The sequence below is a fragment of the Pan paniscus genome, chromosome 18 (assembly GCF_029289425.2).
Source record: "Pan paniscus chromosome 18, NHGRI_mPanPan1-v2.0_pri, whole genome shotgun sequence".
Taxonomy (NCBI): Eukaryota; Metazoa; Chordata; class Mammalia; order Primates; family Hominidae; genus Pan; species Pan paniscus.
In genome coordinates this window covers 55,831,089-55,850,193 of record NC_073267.2, presented here as the reverse complement: position 1 = coordinate 55,850,193, position 19,105 = coordinate 55,831,089, and the positions used below count along the sequence as shown (strand labels likewise).

At 40.5% G+C, this 19,105-nt stretch overlaps 1 protein-coding gene across 2 annotated transcripts in view; it reads left to right on the top strand.

Annotated features, from left to right (window-relative positions):
* CCNYL1B (cyclin Y like 1B) overlaps positions 1–19,105 on the top strand; it is a 35,715-nt gene that overhangs the window by 11,078 nt on the left and 5,532 nt on the right. The window contains exons 4-9 of one of the 2 annotated variants that reach the window (XM_055099533.2): positions 2,547–2,647; positions 5,627–5,662; positions 8,797–8,848; positions 9,436–9,555; positions 13,610–13,776; positions 18,586–18,748. In XM_055099533.2, the coding sequence (XP_054955508.2) occupies positions 2,547–2,647; positions 5,627–5,662; positions 8,797–8,848; positions 9,436–9,555; positions 13,610–13,776; positions 18,586–18,748 (639 nt within the window). The remainder of the gene's footprint in view (positions 1–2,546; positions 2,648–5,626; positions 5,663–8,796; positions 8,849–9,435; positions 9,556–13,609; positions 13,777–18,585; positions 18,749–19,105) is intronic. The other variant, XM_055099534.2, reaches the window with a different exon arrangement.

Here is a 19,105-nt window from a genome sequence, read left to right as displayed (position 1 = left end):
CAGGAGGCCAAGGCAGGAGAATTGGTTGAACTTGGGAGGCGGCGGTTGCAGTAAGCTGAGTTCAGGCCACTGCACTCCAGGGTGGGAAACACAGCAAGACTTCCTCAAAGCACACACACACACACACACACACACACCCCAATATATGTTCATTATGTAAAATTTTAAATAGAACAAAATGGGGACAGGTATCACCTAAAGCTGTACCAACTAGTCTGTGTTTTGGTGCATTTTTTTTCTGTTCTTTTTATTCTCATATATGGATTTTTTCTCAGAATTGACTTTTGTTACCGCGTAGTATTATGCTGTATTACCCCTAATAGTGGTGACCTTAAGGGATACTTTCTTTCACTTTGAATGAAAGTATCTGAGTGAGTCCATTTTTATTTTTCATGCTATTTTTGTTTTTTCAGGCAATAAAAGTATGTACATTGACATACATACACTGTTAATGTAAAGTATATACATTAATAGAATAGCTTAAGAGACATAAGAGTTTAGCTAGAGTTAAAACATTTCTACCTTGAAGGAGAATTTGGTCCTTCAAATAGTAATATTGTTCAAAAACATCTGGGATTTTTGTTAAGAAGTAAGTGAATTTACAGTGAAAAGCATCTGAAACAAGCAAAATGGTGTTAGACTGTATGGATATTTCTGATTATTGGCTACAGGCAATTTTTAAATACTGTGTACTTTTATAAACAACCGCTAGATCTCCTCCCTACCCTGTCTTTCATGTACTTGTGGGAGACCCTGATGGAAGAGTGTGATAACATGATGCAGACAAGCATATCCCAATAGGAAGAAGGAAGGCTCATGTGAATTATTTTTTTAAAAGCTAAAATAATTGGTATTTTGTGGTTTTAAATAATGCTGTTGATCTCTTCAACCATTTGGTGACTAGGATTTGGTTACTGCCATTATTTTTAAGAAAGAGCATTTTTTTTTAAAGACGGAGTCTTGCTCTGTCACGCAGGCTGGAATGCAGTGGCATGATCTTGGCTCACTGCAACCTCTGCTTCCCAGGTTCAAGCAATTCTCTGTCTCAGCTTCCTGAGTAGCTGAGATTACATGCACCCACCACCACACCTGGCTAATTTTTGTATTTTTAGTAGAGACGGGGTTTCACCATCTTGGCCAGGCTGGTCTTGAACTCCGGGCCTCATGCTCCACCTGCCTCAGCCTCCCAAAGGGCTGGGATTACCGGAGTGAGCCACTGTGCCTGGCCAGGAAGAGCATTTTTTTAAACATAGATGAGGCAGTTTCCATATTGACTGTTGCACTCTCGACAAACGAATAGATACTTTTAAAGTGTTTTATAAATAGTTTATTTTCTAGAGGGCTCAAAAGGTTCACTGTCACCTCTCTGATAGCACTGCAGATAAATTTCACCAATTTGTAACTGTAGGAAGATTTACCTTCCAAATTGTAACTGATTTAAATAACTTGTCAAGCACTTATTGAACTCCTTAATTTCTCCCACATTCTGTGCTCAGCAGCTGCAGGTAGGAGAGGAAGGGCCCTCCCTCCCCTGGAGAGGCTTTCTTTTTCACCAGGGGGATGCTTTGCAGGCAATTGCTATCATGTAACACACGGTGAATTAGACTGACGAGTACACAAAACCGGAAATGTTTTGTGGTGTGGCTGCTGGCAGAGGCATCCCAGAAGGCAGAGGAGGTGAAGCTTGCTGGGATAAGGAGGAAAGAAATAGGTATTCTGGGCAGAGAGCAGCATGACTGAGGCAGGACAGTGCCATGATGTGTGTCAAATTACTTACAGAATAAAATCAATCAACTTTTGAAATGAATGCAAAGTATTCTCGGAAGTTCTCATTTGAGTAATGTAATAGCAGTCTTATGTAAACACGAAGTGAAAGTTAAATTCCTGAAGTGGTTTTCCTCATCTGATTTTCAAATGTGAGAGAGTCTTAAAGTAGTACTTTTCCTATCTTCCCCCAAGGAAACAGGCCCAGAGAAACCCATGGCCCCTCAATTGTTTGGTCACTGAGCAGCCCTGGCACACAGAATCTCTGACTCTAAAATTCTGATTCCATCACACTGTCTCTTGAATGAGTATATTTAGGATTAGTAATTTAGTGAATGTAGTATTAGGTCTTTATTTACTGCAATAAAAATGCTGTTGTGCCAATATTATTTAATGTATGACATTTTGTTGTAGTTAATGAATAATAGAAATAGAAAATCTCAGCTGCTTTTTACTGCATAATAAAAAAACCATGAAATCTTATTTTAAACTTTTCCCATTATTTATAAAGGGAATTCATAATAGAGGCTTGCCAGGTTTGACGATTGGTATCATAGCAAGGGCAACATTTTATAACCCATTCCTCGAACATCATCTGTGGAAGTTAAGCACCTCCAATGAGTTTCCCATAGAGCTGCTCACAATACCACACTCAGGCAGGTCATGGGGTATAAAAAATACCTTAATGCTTTATTATTTGACATTTTGACTAAGGAAAAAAGCCCACACTTTTGTAGGTTCAGCCTACTGTGACATTTTTCTCTATCTTCCTTCTCCTTCAGATACCTCCATGGCATCTTGATAGAAAATACAGCTCATGTTCCACCATATTGCTAGATAACAGCACAGCCAGCCAGCCTGATCTTAGACATACATTAGAAAGGTGAGTAAAACGAGGCTGCCAAGGGCTGAGTGACAGACCCCCATATGCTAAAAGCATCACAGCCATCCTCTGTCATTTCAGCCATTTGGTTGCCCTTTTCAGCAAGCAGTTTAAGAAGTTGATGTCAATGATATATGGATTTCCGGGACCTAAATATGAATTTTCTGTTTCTCTTTTAACCTTAGATGCTGTGTGGTAGAAGGGAAAGCCAGATAGCAAATAAGCAATCCCAGAAAAAGAGTGGCTATTTATTTGATGCATTTATGTTATGACAGTGTTGAACCTCATGGGAAGGAGAGGTGCTTTTTATTGAATGTTTCTGGGAAAAATTATTAGTTCTTTACAGGCCAAAGACGATGGGTAATACTTTGGAAACTACTCTTGAAAGAAGGAACAGCTTGTCCTCCAGTGGTGCCATAGTATATCTGCATTTACATTTTGCCATCATGCATGAGCACTTCATAGGCCACAATCAGAAATGCCTTTTCAAAACACCCTTGAATGATGGGTTCAAGTTTATTTAAAAAGTCACAACAAAGCCCAGTTCCATTGAGGCATCCAGGGAACATTATTAACATGTCCTTAGATTATGAGCATTGATTTTTGGGAAAACAGTTTGAGAACTACTACCTTAGCATGTTAATGTCCTTATCCCTAACTTAACTTTCCAGTCTGTAAACATGACTAGGTTACAAGCTTAATTTTGTTTCTAATGTACTAGCTTTTTAAGCTAATTTGTCAGTAACTTCTACTTTAATTAAAAATGATAAATTTACACTCATAATAATGTCACTTTCCTCTCTCCTGTGTAACAATTATTGAGATCAAATTGTGTTTCATCAGGAACTGGACTCCACCTGTGTCTAAAGCCCTGAGTTTTGGCCTCTATGGAATCATCACCTAATGTTTGTATTCAGCCCTAAGTAAAAAGGCACTCTGTTTTGGCTAGAGTCCCTGGTTTCTTATGATTTCAAAAGATTCTGATGTTTCAATATGCAATTCAAAAGTAGTTTTTAAGCTTCACCTTGCTCAAACAAGTAGAGGTTCTGCTTTTTCTTCCAGCATAGTCTAATTCTTACAAGTTGTTTTAAAATAGATTATTTTTTTCTTTTTTAGAGATGGGGTTTTGCTGTGTTGGCCAGGCTGGTTTCAAACTCCTGGTCTCAAGCAATCCACCCAACTCAGCCTCCCAAAGTGCTATGATTACAGGCATGAGCTACCACGCCTGGCCTAGAAGTCTATTTTTGAAATACAGTTAGTTTTAATTTGCTCTCAAATTTTAGAAGGGATCATTTGGTATATTTACTTTTATGAAATAAAGATTTACTGAGCAAATTAATAGAGCAAATTGGCTTTCAGAAAGATTTTGAAAAATGTTTTCCATGGTTAGTAGTCCATTGTACTCAAAGGGATGAGTGAGCCATATTAGAATCACTTATACCTGTTTCTTCAAAATATATGTCTGCAAACACATGCATCTTCCCAGCTCCACATTCCCTCCATCTCTGGCACTCACAAGCCTTTTAGAAAAATGGTTAAGTATGTGAGGCATCATTATATGGATAAAAGCATCCCAGATGATTCTGACCTTAACCCTAACTCAGTCATTCTCAAACTTTGCAGCACATTGGAATCACCTGGGGATCTTTACCAACAACCCTGATGCCCAAATCATACCCAATGCCAATTAAATCAGAATGTCTCCAGCTGGTGGTGAGGCTGTTTTTAAAGCTCCTCAGGTGGTCCAGTGTGCAGCAAACGTGGGGGCCACTGCTTCCTTTGCACGGAGGAGTGATGGTTCTAACGTATAAATTACACGTTTCCCTGTCATTTGCTCTTCTTTCTACTCATAGAGCCTTTCATCTGTGCAAGTCATTTCTATGTATGTGTGCATATGCTTAAATTTAAACCATACCACAGTGTTTTGTGAACTCCTGCAGTTCACAAAAGCACTATGTGGGGATCTTGGGCAAGTCAGTTTGAAGCCTTGGTTCTCTTATTTGTAAAATGGGTGGTTCATGGAGTGTCATGTAAGGTTCAGTGGCCTTTTCAGCATGTAACTTCAAATTCTGTGATTTTGAAATCAATTTGGAGATGAAACTGTTTGAGGCACTATAGAAATATCGATCTTAGATGCTAATAATGTTGTAAGGTCTACTTTTTACAACTCAAATTTGCCTTCTCAAATTATTCTGAGCCTCATTTTAAATGCTGAGGGCAAATGGAAGCACAGAACTTATCCAAGAGAAGCCCCTGTTTGCTGACACACACCATCTGAGGATGACTGAGGACCACAGTAACATACATCTGAAGAGTTGTATTTGTTCACTAATATTTTGTTTAAATGAATGTGGAAATACCTATCATGAATATTGTATGATGCCGTGTTATGCTCTTTAGTGCTGCTTATTTCAGGATAGTTACAAGTGTCATCAATTTTTGTGTGCATTATATTTACTAATAAATTTTCTGTTAATAATTATGCAGAGGTGATTTTAAATTACTTTATTTGGTATAAGGCACAATCATTGTGTGCTTTTAGGGAACTAATGATAAATGGGTGAGTAGGTGATGGAGAACTAAATCAGCTGAAATGCAGGGCCTAGCCACTTAACAAGCAAAACACTACTATATAGCCTAAATGTAAGCTTATGTACACATAGATGTAAGTGACTTGCACAGGATGAAAGGTTCTATGGGTAGAAGAGCAAATGACAGGGAAAATATGTAATTATTTATATATAATAACCATCAGCAGAAACATCTTCTAACAGCATATTGCCTAGCATTTTGGTTCTCCTATTTTCACTATAAAGCCAGAGAGCTAAAACAAAAGAAAAGTGCTCATATGGTACTGTTTTGAACAAGAGGATTTCAGGGCCACTGAGAGAATTCCCTCCTCCCCCTTTTAAAAACATGTATTCAGGCCTAACCAATGATAAAATCAGTTCTTACAAATATATTTTTTCCCCTCCACAGTGTGGCTTTGGCAATATATTACAACATAAAGCACAGGTGAGCTCTTTGAAAACCTGCCTTGCTATTCCAGCTCATCACTTTGTATAATATGAAACATGCTGTTAGGTCATAACTATAGACATAAGCTGTAGAGTGCTTACTTTACAGTATTAAAGTGAATCATTTGTGGGTTTTTTGGTCTGTAAGACTCTTTTAACTCTTAAATTATTGAGGCTCCAAAAGTGTATTTGTTTATGTCTTGTTTGCAATTTATTGTAAAGAAGAAATAAAAAGATGAACTGGCCTCATGCAAATGTGTAGTAGGAAAAATGTGTATTTTTAAAGCTTTCAGGTAATCGTGGGTATTCTTTAAGCACACCAAAACTTCACAAGTGCTGACTTATTAAAATAGTTATAATGGGATTGTACATATCAATGAATTCATTCCACTAATACTCACTGATCTTTCTCATACCATAAATGGATCTCTCCACTTACTGGCTTTTATAATATTATGCATTGGCTATTTGGAAAATATTAATTCATGTTCATTGATAGTGTCAAAAACTCACTTTCATTAGTATCACCATGATTATAAAAATGTCTTCAAATATTGAGATGCCGTCAAGCTCACAGTAGTAGGTATGAGTTTTCCAAGTCCTGATTTTTAGCTTGAAAGCTTTAGCTTTATTATAGACAACAAATACTTGTTATTTTCCTTGAAATGACAGACTCATTTGACTTCTTTTTGAGAATGACAGTCAGTCAAACTTTCAGATAGAAATGGTGTTCTGTGAAAAATTGGCTTGTTCAGCTCACAATTAAATCACAAGTGCTTTTCTTTAACATACCCATACTTCAGTATGCAGAAGTGGTTTATGTGAACTTCCTACTTTATCGGGGAAATCAGCCCCCAATATTTCAATGTAGGTTCTTTTCTATTTTCTTTAAGTGTCGGCCAGTCTGAGAAATAAAGAAAAAGAGTACAAAGAGAGGAATTTTACAGCTGGGCCTCCAGGGGTGTCATCACATATTGGTAGGACCGTGATGATGACCCTGAGCTGCAAAACCAGCAAGTTTTTATTAGGGATTTTAAAAGGGGAGGGGGTGTATGAACAGGGAGTAGCTCACAAGGATCACATGCTTCAAAAGGCAATAAAGATCACAAGGTGAAGGCAAAATTAGAATTACTGATGAGGGTGTATGTCCTGCTGTGCACGCATTGTCTTGATAAACATCTTAACAGGAAACAGGGTTGAAGAACAGAGAACCGGTCTGACTAGAATTTACCAGGCTGGAATTTCCCAATCCTAGTAAGCTTGAGGGCGCTGCAGGAGACCAGCGCGTATTTCAGTCCTTATCTCAACCGCATCAGACAGACACTCCCAGAGCGGCCATCCATAGACCTCCCCCCAGGAATGCATTTCTTCCCCAGGGTTATTCCTTGCTGGGAAAAGAATTCAGCAATGTTTCTCCTACTTGCACATCCATTCATAGGTTTTCTGCAAGAAGAAAAATATGGCTGTATTCTGCCCAACCCCGCAGGCAGTCAGACCTTATGGTTATCTTCCCTTGTTCCCTTAAATCGTTGTTATTCTGTTCTTTTTCAAGGTGCACTGATTTCATATTGTTCAAACACACGTTTACAGTCAATTTGTACAATAGTGGTCCTGAGGTGATGTACATTGTCAGCTTACAGAGATAATGGGATTAAGAGATTAAAGTAAAGACAGGCATAAGAAATTATAAGAGTATTATTAGAGAAGTGATAAATGTCCATGAAGTCTTTACAATTTATGTTCAGAGATTGCAGAAAAGACAGGCATAAGAAATTATAAAAGTATTAATTTTGGGAACTGATAAATGTCCATGAAATCTTCACAGTTTATGTTCTTCTGCCTTGGCTCCAGCTGGTCCCTCTGTTCGGGGTCCCTGACTTCCTGCACCACTACTTAGAATACTAAAAAGAGAGTTCAGGACTTAATAACACCATTAATTTTTACTGTTTCATCAAGGATATTCTTAAGTGAAGCAGGATATTTTAATAAAAACTGCAAGGGGGAGTGAAGAGTGTAATGAATACTAGTATAATTTGGTACCACAGCCCTTATTCTTACTGAGAAACAAGAAGTTTTACCCACTTTTGCTTTTATGCAATCATTACAAGTGTTGAACAGTGAAAAAGCAAGCAATGTCTTAATACTTTTAGAAAGTAATAAATTATGTTTTATTTTCAATCAGCTTCTCAGGTTGAATTAGTATTCTTATAAGAACATTTTGGGCCATAGGTGGTGGTTGACACCTGTAATTCCTGCACTTTGGGAGGCCAAGGTGGGAGAATTATTTGGGACCAGGAGTTTGAGACTAGCCTGAGTAATGTGGCAAGACCCCATCTATACCAAAAAAGAATTAAAAATTAGCTGGGCATGGTGGTGTGCACATTTCATCCCAGCTCCATGGGAGGCTGAGGCAGGAGGATCGCTTGAGCCCAGGGAGTCAAGCCTGCAGTGAGCCATGTTTGTACCACTGTGCTCCATCCTGGGTGAAAGAGCAAAACCCTGTCTCAAAAAAAAGAACTTTTGACATCATGGGCCTCCTAGGGAATCTCAGGGGTCCACAAACCACATTTGGAGAACCACTGGTTTCCTAAATGAGCACACAATGTGTTAGTTTTTTAAAGTTCATTAAGACTGGCCTCTTTCAAAATAAAAAGGCAATTAAGTTTGTAACTCAAACTACTTAAACAAATATGATAAACATATAATAAAGGAAGATTTGGTAAATCTGAATCTCATTCACATTTATTAAAAGTTATAAGTTTATTGCCAACCACTACTGCTTTATAAAATGTTCTTGTGTTCCAGCATGTGGTTAGAGGAGTGAAAATAGATATAGTTTATTACCATTGCCTGTTAGCGGGGGTCAATATTTAAAGGCAAGTCTGGCTCATCAATGTAGAAAAGACTTCACAGTTCACGACATAATGTGCTGAAGAAAAACAGGTCAAGAAACCCTCTGAAGGCCAGGATCCAGGAGAAAAATTTGCAAAAACTCTTTTGATGAACAAATTTTACCAAAGCAAACAAGAGGTATCTCTCTCCACCCTCCATGCCCTACTCCCAAGCAGATATTTTACTAAGATATTAACAATTCCCGAATTAATTTCTTGAATGCACGTTCTTATTTTATAGATATGCAAATAGATCTCTGGCTATTTTTGAAGAGCCAATACATCCACTTTCAGTAAGTGTTGCTTTATTTGAGGTTCTATTTTTGTCTCATAGAGTTATATTTAGTTCATGCTGAAGTCAGACTCACCCACCTTTAAGTCTTCCCTCTGTTGTGTCTAATCATCTTATATAAGGAGTGTTGTAAAGTGGGCATGCTGGAGTAAGAGCTGACTTGCAGCTTTGCTTAATTAGTGTGCTAAGGGGAGTAAATATACCATGCAAATAACAAAATGTGTCATTTAAAAAAATAATTTTCTATAGCAGCAAACAATATAAATATTTGTAAATAGTCCTAACAAATATGCACAACCTCTGTGAATAGAATTAGAAAACAATTTAAATCAGTTTAAATGCTACAAAAATTTAAAAACTTCCTTCTTCAGATATATGATAGCCACAGGTCCACCTTAGGGCCTGTGTTTACAGAAAACCAAAAATATTTTAAGATCCTTATGTTTATATTTTTAAAATAAAAAGACATTTTATCTCATCAAAATTGTTGTAAGGGACACATGGGCACAAATGTGAACACTGCCATCTTAAGAGTTCTTAAAAAGTTTCCTTGAGTGGATATTTATATTGCCTTTTTTCTTCTTTCAGCAAGAGAAGCTTCCAGGGAAATCCTTCAAGCATGATCCCAAACGCAACTGTATTTTCAGATATTTCTGTACTCTTTTTCAAGTCATAAAAGTAACAGCTCCATGTGCAATCATAGCTTTGGTAAGATATTTCTTATCTATAAAGCATCTTTAACAACTGGTCTCCTACACAGCGTATGGCCATGTTTCTAACTAAAAGTAGATTCCTGAAATTATCATCAGATCTTTTAAGAGAAACCTGTGCAAGCCATTAAATACACATATTTGAGTTGAATCATCATTATGGTTTAAAATGATGCCATTGCTTTTCTTATCACAGAATAATTGCTATTAAAGGCAGCAGGAGAGATTTCTGGTTTCTCCCTCAACAGATTCCAATGTAGATCTAAGCTGAGTCCCAGGCCATATTCCCCGGGCACTTCTGAGGCATGCTGTGACTGGGAGCTGCTGCTTTGAATGCTTTGTTGTTCCTGCTGACCTCTTGTGCCTGCTCCAGAAATTGCCCAGGAACGTGGTAGCAGTAAGACTTGGACACAGGCTTTGCTAGATAGCCTGCTAAGCCATAGCTGTGTCCTTACCTCTACATCATTCTCACAGAATTCCTGTGGTGAGACTCATTCTGAATATGAAGCCCTCTTCAGATGGCTGGGATTGATTTACTCCTCCCCACACTAACCTGTAGAGGAGTGTCAACCATGCAGCCAGGAGAGAAAAGATACTTAGAACAGTACCCTCTCCTTTAGCATCTGGCTAGAGCTTAGAAGAGAAGGCTTCTGCTAGGCATCTGCATAGAAATCCCTCCGTGGGCATTGGATCAGGTGCAGTCCTCTTCATGGAGCTGCAGGCCATTTGGAATGCTCAGCACATGCTGGCAGGAAGCAGAAGTGGAACTTCCAGCTAGAGAGAGAGAGCTGACGCAGGAGGGAAAGCTGGATTGGAAGAAGGGGGAGTTCACTGTAGACAGGCTAAATTTGGTGTGCCTGTAAGATAGCAGAGTGGCCGTGTACAGTCAATATTTGTATCTATGGGACTGGAGCATGAATCTGAACTGGAAATAAGGAATGAGGAGTAAGAATACCTGCTCAAGGCTGGGCACAGTGGCTCACACCTGTAATCCCAGCACTTTGGGAGGCTGAGGCAGGCGGATCACCTGAGATCAGGAGTTTGAGAGCAGCCTGACCAACATGGTGAAACCCTGTCTCTACTAAAAAATACAAAAAATTAGCTGGGTGTCATGGTTGGCGCCTGTAATCCCAGCTATTCGGGAGGCTGAGGCAAGAGAATCACTTGAACCCAGGAGGTGGAGGTTGCAGTAAGCCAAGATCACACCACTGCACTTCAGCCTGGGCAACGAGAGTGAAACTCTGTCTAAAAAAAAAGAGAGTAGCTGCTCAAATGCAGAGAAAGTGTTTAGAATGAAAGTGGAGAAGCCGGGCATGGTGGGGACACACCTATAGTCCCATCTGCTTGGGAGGCTGAGGCAGGAGAATCAGTTGAAATCAGGAGTTTGTGTCCAGCCTGGGCAACATAGCAAGTCCCCATCTCTAAAAAGGAAAAGAAAAGAAGGTGGACAGAAGATAGCTGTGTAAGGACTACCAGCATGTAAGGGACAAGCCCCCAGTAAAGTGGCTAGAGTGGGAGGAGGAAGAGCAGGAGAGGATAATAAAAGAAGAGCAAAGGGTTCAAGATAGGAAAGGCTGTGGTCACAGGGCTAAATGCTGCCAAGAAGTTGTCCGTTCCATAAACACCCCCTGGATGCCGACCGTGTCCCACTCTTCTAAGTGCTGGGGTAGAGAAGAGGACAGGTTGAACACAGTCCTTGTCTTTATGTGCTCATGTTGCAATGAGGAAAGCATTTTTTTAGGTTATGGAAAATAGCAAAACAATAAAGCAGGATAAAGACAGAGTGATGAGAGGGGCTCATTATTTCAAATAGAATGATCAGGAAGAGCCTCTCTAGAGAGGTCACATTTGAACAGTGACCTGACTATAAAGCGAGGACGATAAGAAGTGCTGGCACGACAGGAAGTAGGATGAGTGCTGAGACTGAGACAGAAACACATTTCATGTGTGTTCAAGGAACAAACACCAGGGGTCCACGTGGTGAGAGGAATGAAGGAAAGAATGGAAGAGATGAGGCTGCACAGGCAGTGCGACAGCTCACAGAGCCCTTTGGCTTGCAGGCCATGGGAAGAAGTTCAGGTTTTATTCCAGTTTGATGGGGGCGCTCATGGTAGATCTTGAGCAGGGGAGTGCAGTGTTCTTAATTTAAGAGGTTATGGTGACGGCTTTGGGGAGAGTAGACCACAGTTGGGAGGAAGGTTGGGGCAGAGAAAATTACCAAGAAGCAACTAGGGTGATATAGGTGAGCCGTGACACATGGCGGCTCAGAATCTGAAGCAGGCAGCCTACCAGTGAAGGTAGGCATAGAGGGATTGCACACAGATTGAAACAGGGTAACTCACATTTAAGTGTTAGTCCCCAGGAGCTAGGCCAATGGCAATTCCCTGGACAAGATTAGGGCCAGCTTGGAGAGTGGAGCCTTGGGGTGAAGGGCTCTGGTTTGTAAGTGTCAAGACTCTGAGGACCTTGACAAGAGGAGTCTGAGGCGAGTGATGGGGGTGGGTGAGGTGGGTTAAGGAGAGATGGGAGGTGAGGAGCTGGCAACAGGGCCTGATGCTGTGAACAAATGAGAGGATGCCTCTGGGGAGCTGTGGGGAGCCTGATGGGAACAGGAAACACATTCATATTGGGAGAAATCTCTGGCAGAGAGGGAGAAAGGCTTCAAGAAGAGGTGATTTGGGGAACAGTGTTCTGCAAAAGTGGGATGGGATCCACCGTGCTGATAGAAGAGTTGGTGTTAAAAAAGGAGCTTTCTCACTGACCCAGGAGGGCAAGTGGTTTCGGTGAGTGTCAGCAGGTCCAGCTTACCAGTAAAGGTGACAGGAAGTTGAGGGCTTGCCAATGCTGTTTAAGTGCTCTCTAATGAGTGCTGTGGAGTTGAACCCTGGGAGGGAGGGTCATTCCTGGGATACTTGATAGTGCAGAGTTAGGGGGAAAGGGAGCAGAATCTCTCATAAGAACATATCATGTTCAAGAGCCATTTGATTTTGAAAACATAGTTGAGTTTGGAGAACATTGCCATATCTGAGCCGCCAATCTGATAACCTTCAGACAATAAATGAACTCTCTTAAAATGAACTGTTTTCCTTTGATCTTGATACAAAGATGTCAAGTAGCATAGAGACATACTCTTCTGCAGAGTACCCTCTGGGATAGCAACGCCTCACCACTCACCTCTGTAACCTCCACTCAGCTGGTCCCTCACCAAGTTCTTTATAGGATAGAGATTGGATAGATAGAAAATACTTTCTGAGATTGTCTCACAAACTGCTTGGCATGTTGAGAGGAACCCCGGGGATACAGAGGCCGACAGCTGTCTCTGCCTAAAACCCAACTGAATTGACTGAATGCAGATACTGTAGAACAAGAAATGAGTTTTCTTGAAGAGATTGTGGAGATGTGGAACATAGGGGCTGTGAGCAGGACCCTCCTTTCATACTCATGTGTTCCTTATCAAGCACTGAATACGGAGATTATTTCTCAGCCACAGAGACCTGTGCTTGTCATGCTGTCTGCATGGCAGGCATTGGGAAGTGAGCTTGATCTGCAGTTCCTCAGCTGGTGTCCCAAGAGTGGGTTAGTTACTGTGAAAAGGAGAAGACAGCAGTGTTCTCAGTATCACTTGAGTGTTACATATTCAAGCATGGTATACCTGTAAAATTCCTATCTACCTGCCAGCCAGCTGTGATGCTGCACACAGACGGCACTGGAGTGTTTCCTGAACAACCTTAATCTGCACTGGGCCTGAGTTTGTGCTGCCTTGAATGAGTGTGAAGGTGCTGATGGTGCCTCTCTTCATGCCCACAGGGATGTCCAGTCCTCCCTGTGACCAAAATTGGGCTGGAAATGTCTATAGGCAGAGTAGGCTGCAGAGGTATCTGACTATGACTGTGATTTGGCCTCTTGCTTTGTCTGAGCAAAGTCTCTGCAGAACATAAGAATAAAAGGCACTTACTTTCTGGTCAAAACCAGAAGAAATCTTTCATTTTTAAATGTTCGTATCACCACATTTAAGCTGAACTGAAATCAAAAAGCAGTGCTCTATTTTGCAGGTGTACATCGAACGACTTCTAACTAGTGCTAACATCGATCTTTGTCCTACTAATTGGAAGAAGATTGTCCTTGGAACCATGCTTCTTGCCTCCAAGGTTTGGAGAAATCATGGTCTGTGGAGTGTGGATGACAGCCAGAATCCCAAGGACACTGCAGTTGAGAACATGTGAGTTTGTAAGGTTTTGGTGAACTGTGTAGCCAATTTCCATACCTCATTTGCTCTCCAAGTTAACCCTGTAAAAAATATCTTTATAGGTTTCATCGTGCAGATAAAAGAAATAGGCATAAGACCACAGACTTCTCTCTATCCAGCTTTAGTATAACAATTTATATTTTTTGGCATTCATGGGTAGGTCTTGATGTGTTATTGTTGTAATAACCTCCTGGATAAACTGAAAAGTATTTTTCTGATTGTTTTTTGGCAAACCTCTTACAAGTGTACTATTAGAATGACACAGTACAATAAATATCTTTATAGCTTTTTAGAAGCTATCTGCCAGTTTCAGTCCCTTTTTAAGGGGCAAACATTTGGCCTTTGAAGTAATTGGCCACTGTTAAGGTCTTAAGGACTCTGGACTATGGAGAAGTTATAGCTTCAACCTAAGTCACCCTTTGTGTAGTTGCCTTTGCTGGTCCTTTCCTCCCCATTTTATCTGAAGATCTGTTTTTATAGGAACCTTGAGATATGAAGTTAAATAGCCACAGATTCCTGTGCCCTGGCCCCTCCCCATTGGGAGTGTTGCATGTGTTTGGAAATTAGCCTGATGAGTTAGAAGCTCCAACGTTCGCCTCCCGCAGTGTGAGAAGCATTTCTGGGGCATCTCCCCATGCCCACCACACTCACAAAGCTCCATGGGTACTCAGACATCCGCAGCAGCATGCTGGGGTCTGGAGTTGCCCATGAGAGTGCAAGGAGTCTTGCGGAGTCATGGGGTTCCTCCCAGATGCACCAACATGACACTGAAACGCAGCTTCACCAGGGCTCCCTTCCAATCTGGCCTCATGACTGCTGTGAAGGGAAGGGCCCTGGAGCTGGCAGGCAGGGAGAGCAGGGAGGCATTTCCAGCAGAGCCTTCCTGGATGCCTGCTCGACAGTGAGGACAGCTGTGCAGGCTGCATCTGTGCAAGACGAGGGAGCAGCCCTTGTTCACACTGAGCAGCAGCAGCAGATCAAGATCATGCCAGGCATGGGACAAGTTAGTTTTGTGACCTTTGTCCATGACTCCAGATAATACTGTCATTCTGAATCACCTCAGTGTATGTCTGCAATTGAAGATATAGTGTCTGTTGTAGGTATACCTCAGTGTATATCTACATTTAAAAATGAGCCCTTTGCGGCTGAGCTCAGTGGCTCATGCCTGTTATCCCAGCACTTCAGGAGGCTGAGCTGAGTGGATCGCTTGAGCTCAGGAGTTGAAGACCTGCTGGGTAACACAGTGAACCCTGTCTGTACAAATTTTTTTTTAAAAATTAGCCAGGCGTGGTGGCAGGCAGCTGTAGTAGTCCTAGCTACCTGGGAGTTTGAGGTGGGAGAATTGCCTGAGCCTGGGAAGTTGAGGCTGTAGTGAACTGTGATCACATCACTGCACACCAGCCCTGGGTGATGGAGCCAGACCTTGTCTCAAAAAGAAAAACAAAAATCTATTTTTGCCACCACTTTGCCAATAGTGTAAACCAAGTGATCATGGTGATAGTTCTGGTAGCCATTTTAGCAAAGAGTGTGACCGCAAATGAATTTGAAACTAACGGAAATACTTTGGACGTTGAAAACACTAAGGTGGCCTTGATCATAGTCATCCATTTGTAAACTGGTTCCTCAAAGGAAGCAAGATTTGTGACTGCCCAACTTCTCCTTGCCTGCTGCCTAGTCAGCGCTGATTTATTAAGACAGGCGAATTGCAATAGAGAAAGAGTTTAGTTCATGCAGAGGCAGCTGTACGGGAGACCAGAGTTTTACTATTACTCAAATTAGTCTCTCTGAAAACTCTGGGATGGTTTTTTAAAGAATAATTTGGTGGGTAGGGGGTCAGAAAGTGGTGAGGGCTGATTGATCAGATCAGAGATGGAATCACAGAGAGTTGAAGCTGTCCTCCTGCACTGAGATGGCTCCTGGGTGGGGGCCACAAAACCAGATGAGCCAAGTTTATTGCTTGGAGTGGTGCCACCTTTTCCCAGTACAGGGCCTGCAAAATATCTCAAGCACTGATCTTAGGTTTTACAATAGTGATATTATTCCCAGGAGAAATATGGGGAGGTTCAGACTCTTGCAGCCTTCAGCCGCATGACTCCTAAACCATAATTTCTAATCTTGTGGCTAATTTGTTAGTCCTGGAAAGGCAGGCTAGTCCTCAGGCAGGAAGCGGGTTTGTTTTGGGAAAGGGCTGCTACTGTCTTTGTTTCAAAATTAAACTATAAACTAAGTTCATCCTAAAGTTAGTTTGGCCTCTGCCTAGGAATGAACAAGGATAGCTTGGAGGTTAGAAGCAAGATGAAGTCAGATCAGCTCTCTTTCACTGTCACGATTTTCTTAGTTACAATTTTTGCAAAGGTGGCTTCAAATTTGTTCATGAACACTTAGTTCTACCATCATGGCAGCTGAATTGTTCTCAAAATCAGCAGCTCAGCTGGCTGGGGCTCTGAGTTCTAGTCACAAGATCAGAGAGCATGCAGGGATATGTGCAGGTTTCCACAGAAGTGAGCTCCAGGAGCAGTGGGGCAGAGCCTAGCTCCAAGAAGACCAGTTCCAAACAGTGCTGTTGGTGTGTGAATGGTGAAACACCAGGAGCTATGCTCCAAAAAGGCTGCTTCTGTTTATGATCTTGGGAATCTGAAAAGCATTACATCAAAGTGTTTATAGACATTTGTTTCAGCCCCCTGCTGTTGACTCTTTGCAATGGTCCCATTTTGAGTGTAAATGTAATAGTTAAAAAATTGGTGTTGATCAGATTTTTCTTAAAACTTTCCAATATCCCAACATGGCACATGTATACATATGTAACAAACCTGCACATTGTGCACATGTACCCTAAAACTTAAAGTATAATAATAATAAAATAAAAAAAAACTTTCCAATATCTATGTGTCTCCCTAGAATATTTCCTTTCTAAAGAGTAAGTTAAACTAAGTAGCTGCTATTTGGAAAATTTGCTGTGTCTGTAAAGGGTATGCTATTCAATCATCTAGCCATTTAAAAGAAACCACAAAGCCCAGAAGATGCATATTCTATACACAGAATGCTTTTCTTCAGGATTAAATTTCTATTTATATGTTAATTCTGTGAAGTACTGTATTTCTACACGGTTACAACGTACTAGTGGAGAAAATAAAAAGGGATCGTGAAGTGCCTTTAATTCCTGTCATAAGTCTAGTCCTGATTAGCTATCTATTCATATATTATTTGAATTATATATATAATTTGAATTATATATATAATTGAATTTTATATATATAATTTGAATTATATATAATTGAATTATATATATAATTTGAATTATATATAATTGAATTTTATATATAATTTTATATATAATTGAATTATATATAATTATATATAATTGAATTATATATAATTATATATATGATTGAATTATATATATAATTTTATATATATTATATATAATTCAAATATATAAATATATGAAATAATATTCATATTTATTTGAATTATGTATATATAATTTGAATTATATATACATAATTCAAATTATATATACATAATTCAAATAAATATATTTACATTTCTATGGACTTACGGACATTTGAACAGAAAATTAATTTTGGAAGTAGGTTCAGCTGGGTTTTAAGTTCAGCAAATGAGATCACCTCATTTTGGCTCGTGGTCTAACTGCCCCCCTTACAGGAGAACATCAAGCATTTGTTGACTTAGCCAGTGGGTAAAATATTAAAGCTTTCAAACGAAGAAACCAAATATATTGTTCAGATAGTGATCATTTTTAAGCAATTAACTCATTACAGGGGTTACTCTGAAAGCAGCCAGATTTACTCTAACTGTGTACCTATTAATTTAGCCTTGGTGAGGGCGGCTGGATGACCGTGTGGCAGAGGACGGCTCCCAGCCCTTTAGTCTCCCACTGCATTCAACTCCCCCACATCCCTTTCTGGCCAGGGGTGACAGATGCTGAGCACTTCACGGTTGCATTCCCAACTCAGGAGCAACACTGCATGTGTAAGGCCAGGGCCCTACTAGAAATCACATCGTAAAATGGGTTTAGTCTAGCCAAAATGTCTCTCCTTAATTTTTCTGCCTTTCAAACTTTAAAGAATATCCTTGTCCTGTCATAGTGGCAGTTTCGACTCTTCATAATACTAAGGTGAGCAGAAACTTGCATTATGCCCCTTTGACATAGCCTTGTGGGCTGGAGCAGAGGGAAGGGGATTCTTTTTGCCATGGAATGTAGCTTGCTTACGTATTTATTTGGGATGAATCCTTCTTGTAGCCTTAGAGTTTTTCCTCCTCTGAGATAATAGGGTGGCTCTCCATGGGTCCATTTGTTGCTGTGGTGATGCACCCAGTCCTCTTGTTGGTGCTTCTCTACTTCAGTAAGCCCCTTCCTGTTATCGTCCTGGTAAAAATGCCTGGAGGTACTAAAGAGCTAATAAATGACACCCATCATTCTTGTCATGTGATTGCTATTGCGGGTCTTGTGAGTGAGCATGGAGTTTGAGTTGTGCAGCTGCCCCAAGGGAACTCTGAAGAATGAGCCCCGATTCAGCAGCAGGAGTGCAGAAGAGGCTTCCACCTTTCCCTTATCCCAAACTTGGGGTGCTGGGATGCAGAAGAGCCCCAAGCAGCTGTGTCTTATTTGGACATTAGTGTAGGGACCTGATCAGGCAGCCTTTATGTGTTTCAAAATAGAATTTAGAGCATCCTAGTAGCTCAGAATGATATTTTTAAAGATAACCCACTTGACTAGAATTGTCCTATGTTGGTTTTATTGTGTTTCTCCTCCCCCAGGAGCAAGATGGAGAAGTGTTTCTTGGAGCTACTTGAGTTTAATATTCATGTATCTGCCAGTGTTTATGCAAAATATTACTTTGACCTGCGTGCCTTGGCAAATGACCACGACCTGTATTTTCTATTTAGTTTTCTTCACAAAGATAAAGCCCAGAAACTGGAGGTAAGGATGTGAAGTCACTTAGTGGAGTTTTCCATTGGCTACAAAAGCCAACATCTGTTACAAAATCATATTAAGTAGTGATTTGGAAAATGAAAGCCTTAAAATTAACAGAGCAAAGAGCTTATTTCTTTGGCATCATATTTCTTATCTTTTATGGTCTATAGAAGGATCCATATTCTTAATTAATTAATTAATTAGTTTTTTTGTTTTTTGAGATGGAGTTACACTCTTTTTACCCAGGCTGGAGTGCAATCTCGGCCCACCACAACCTCTGCCTCCTGGGTTCAAGCAATTCTTCTGCCTCAGCCTCCCGAGTAGCTGGGATTACAGGCATATGCCACCACGACCAGCTAATTT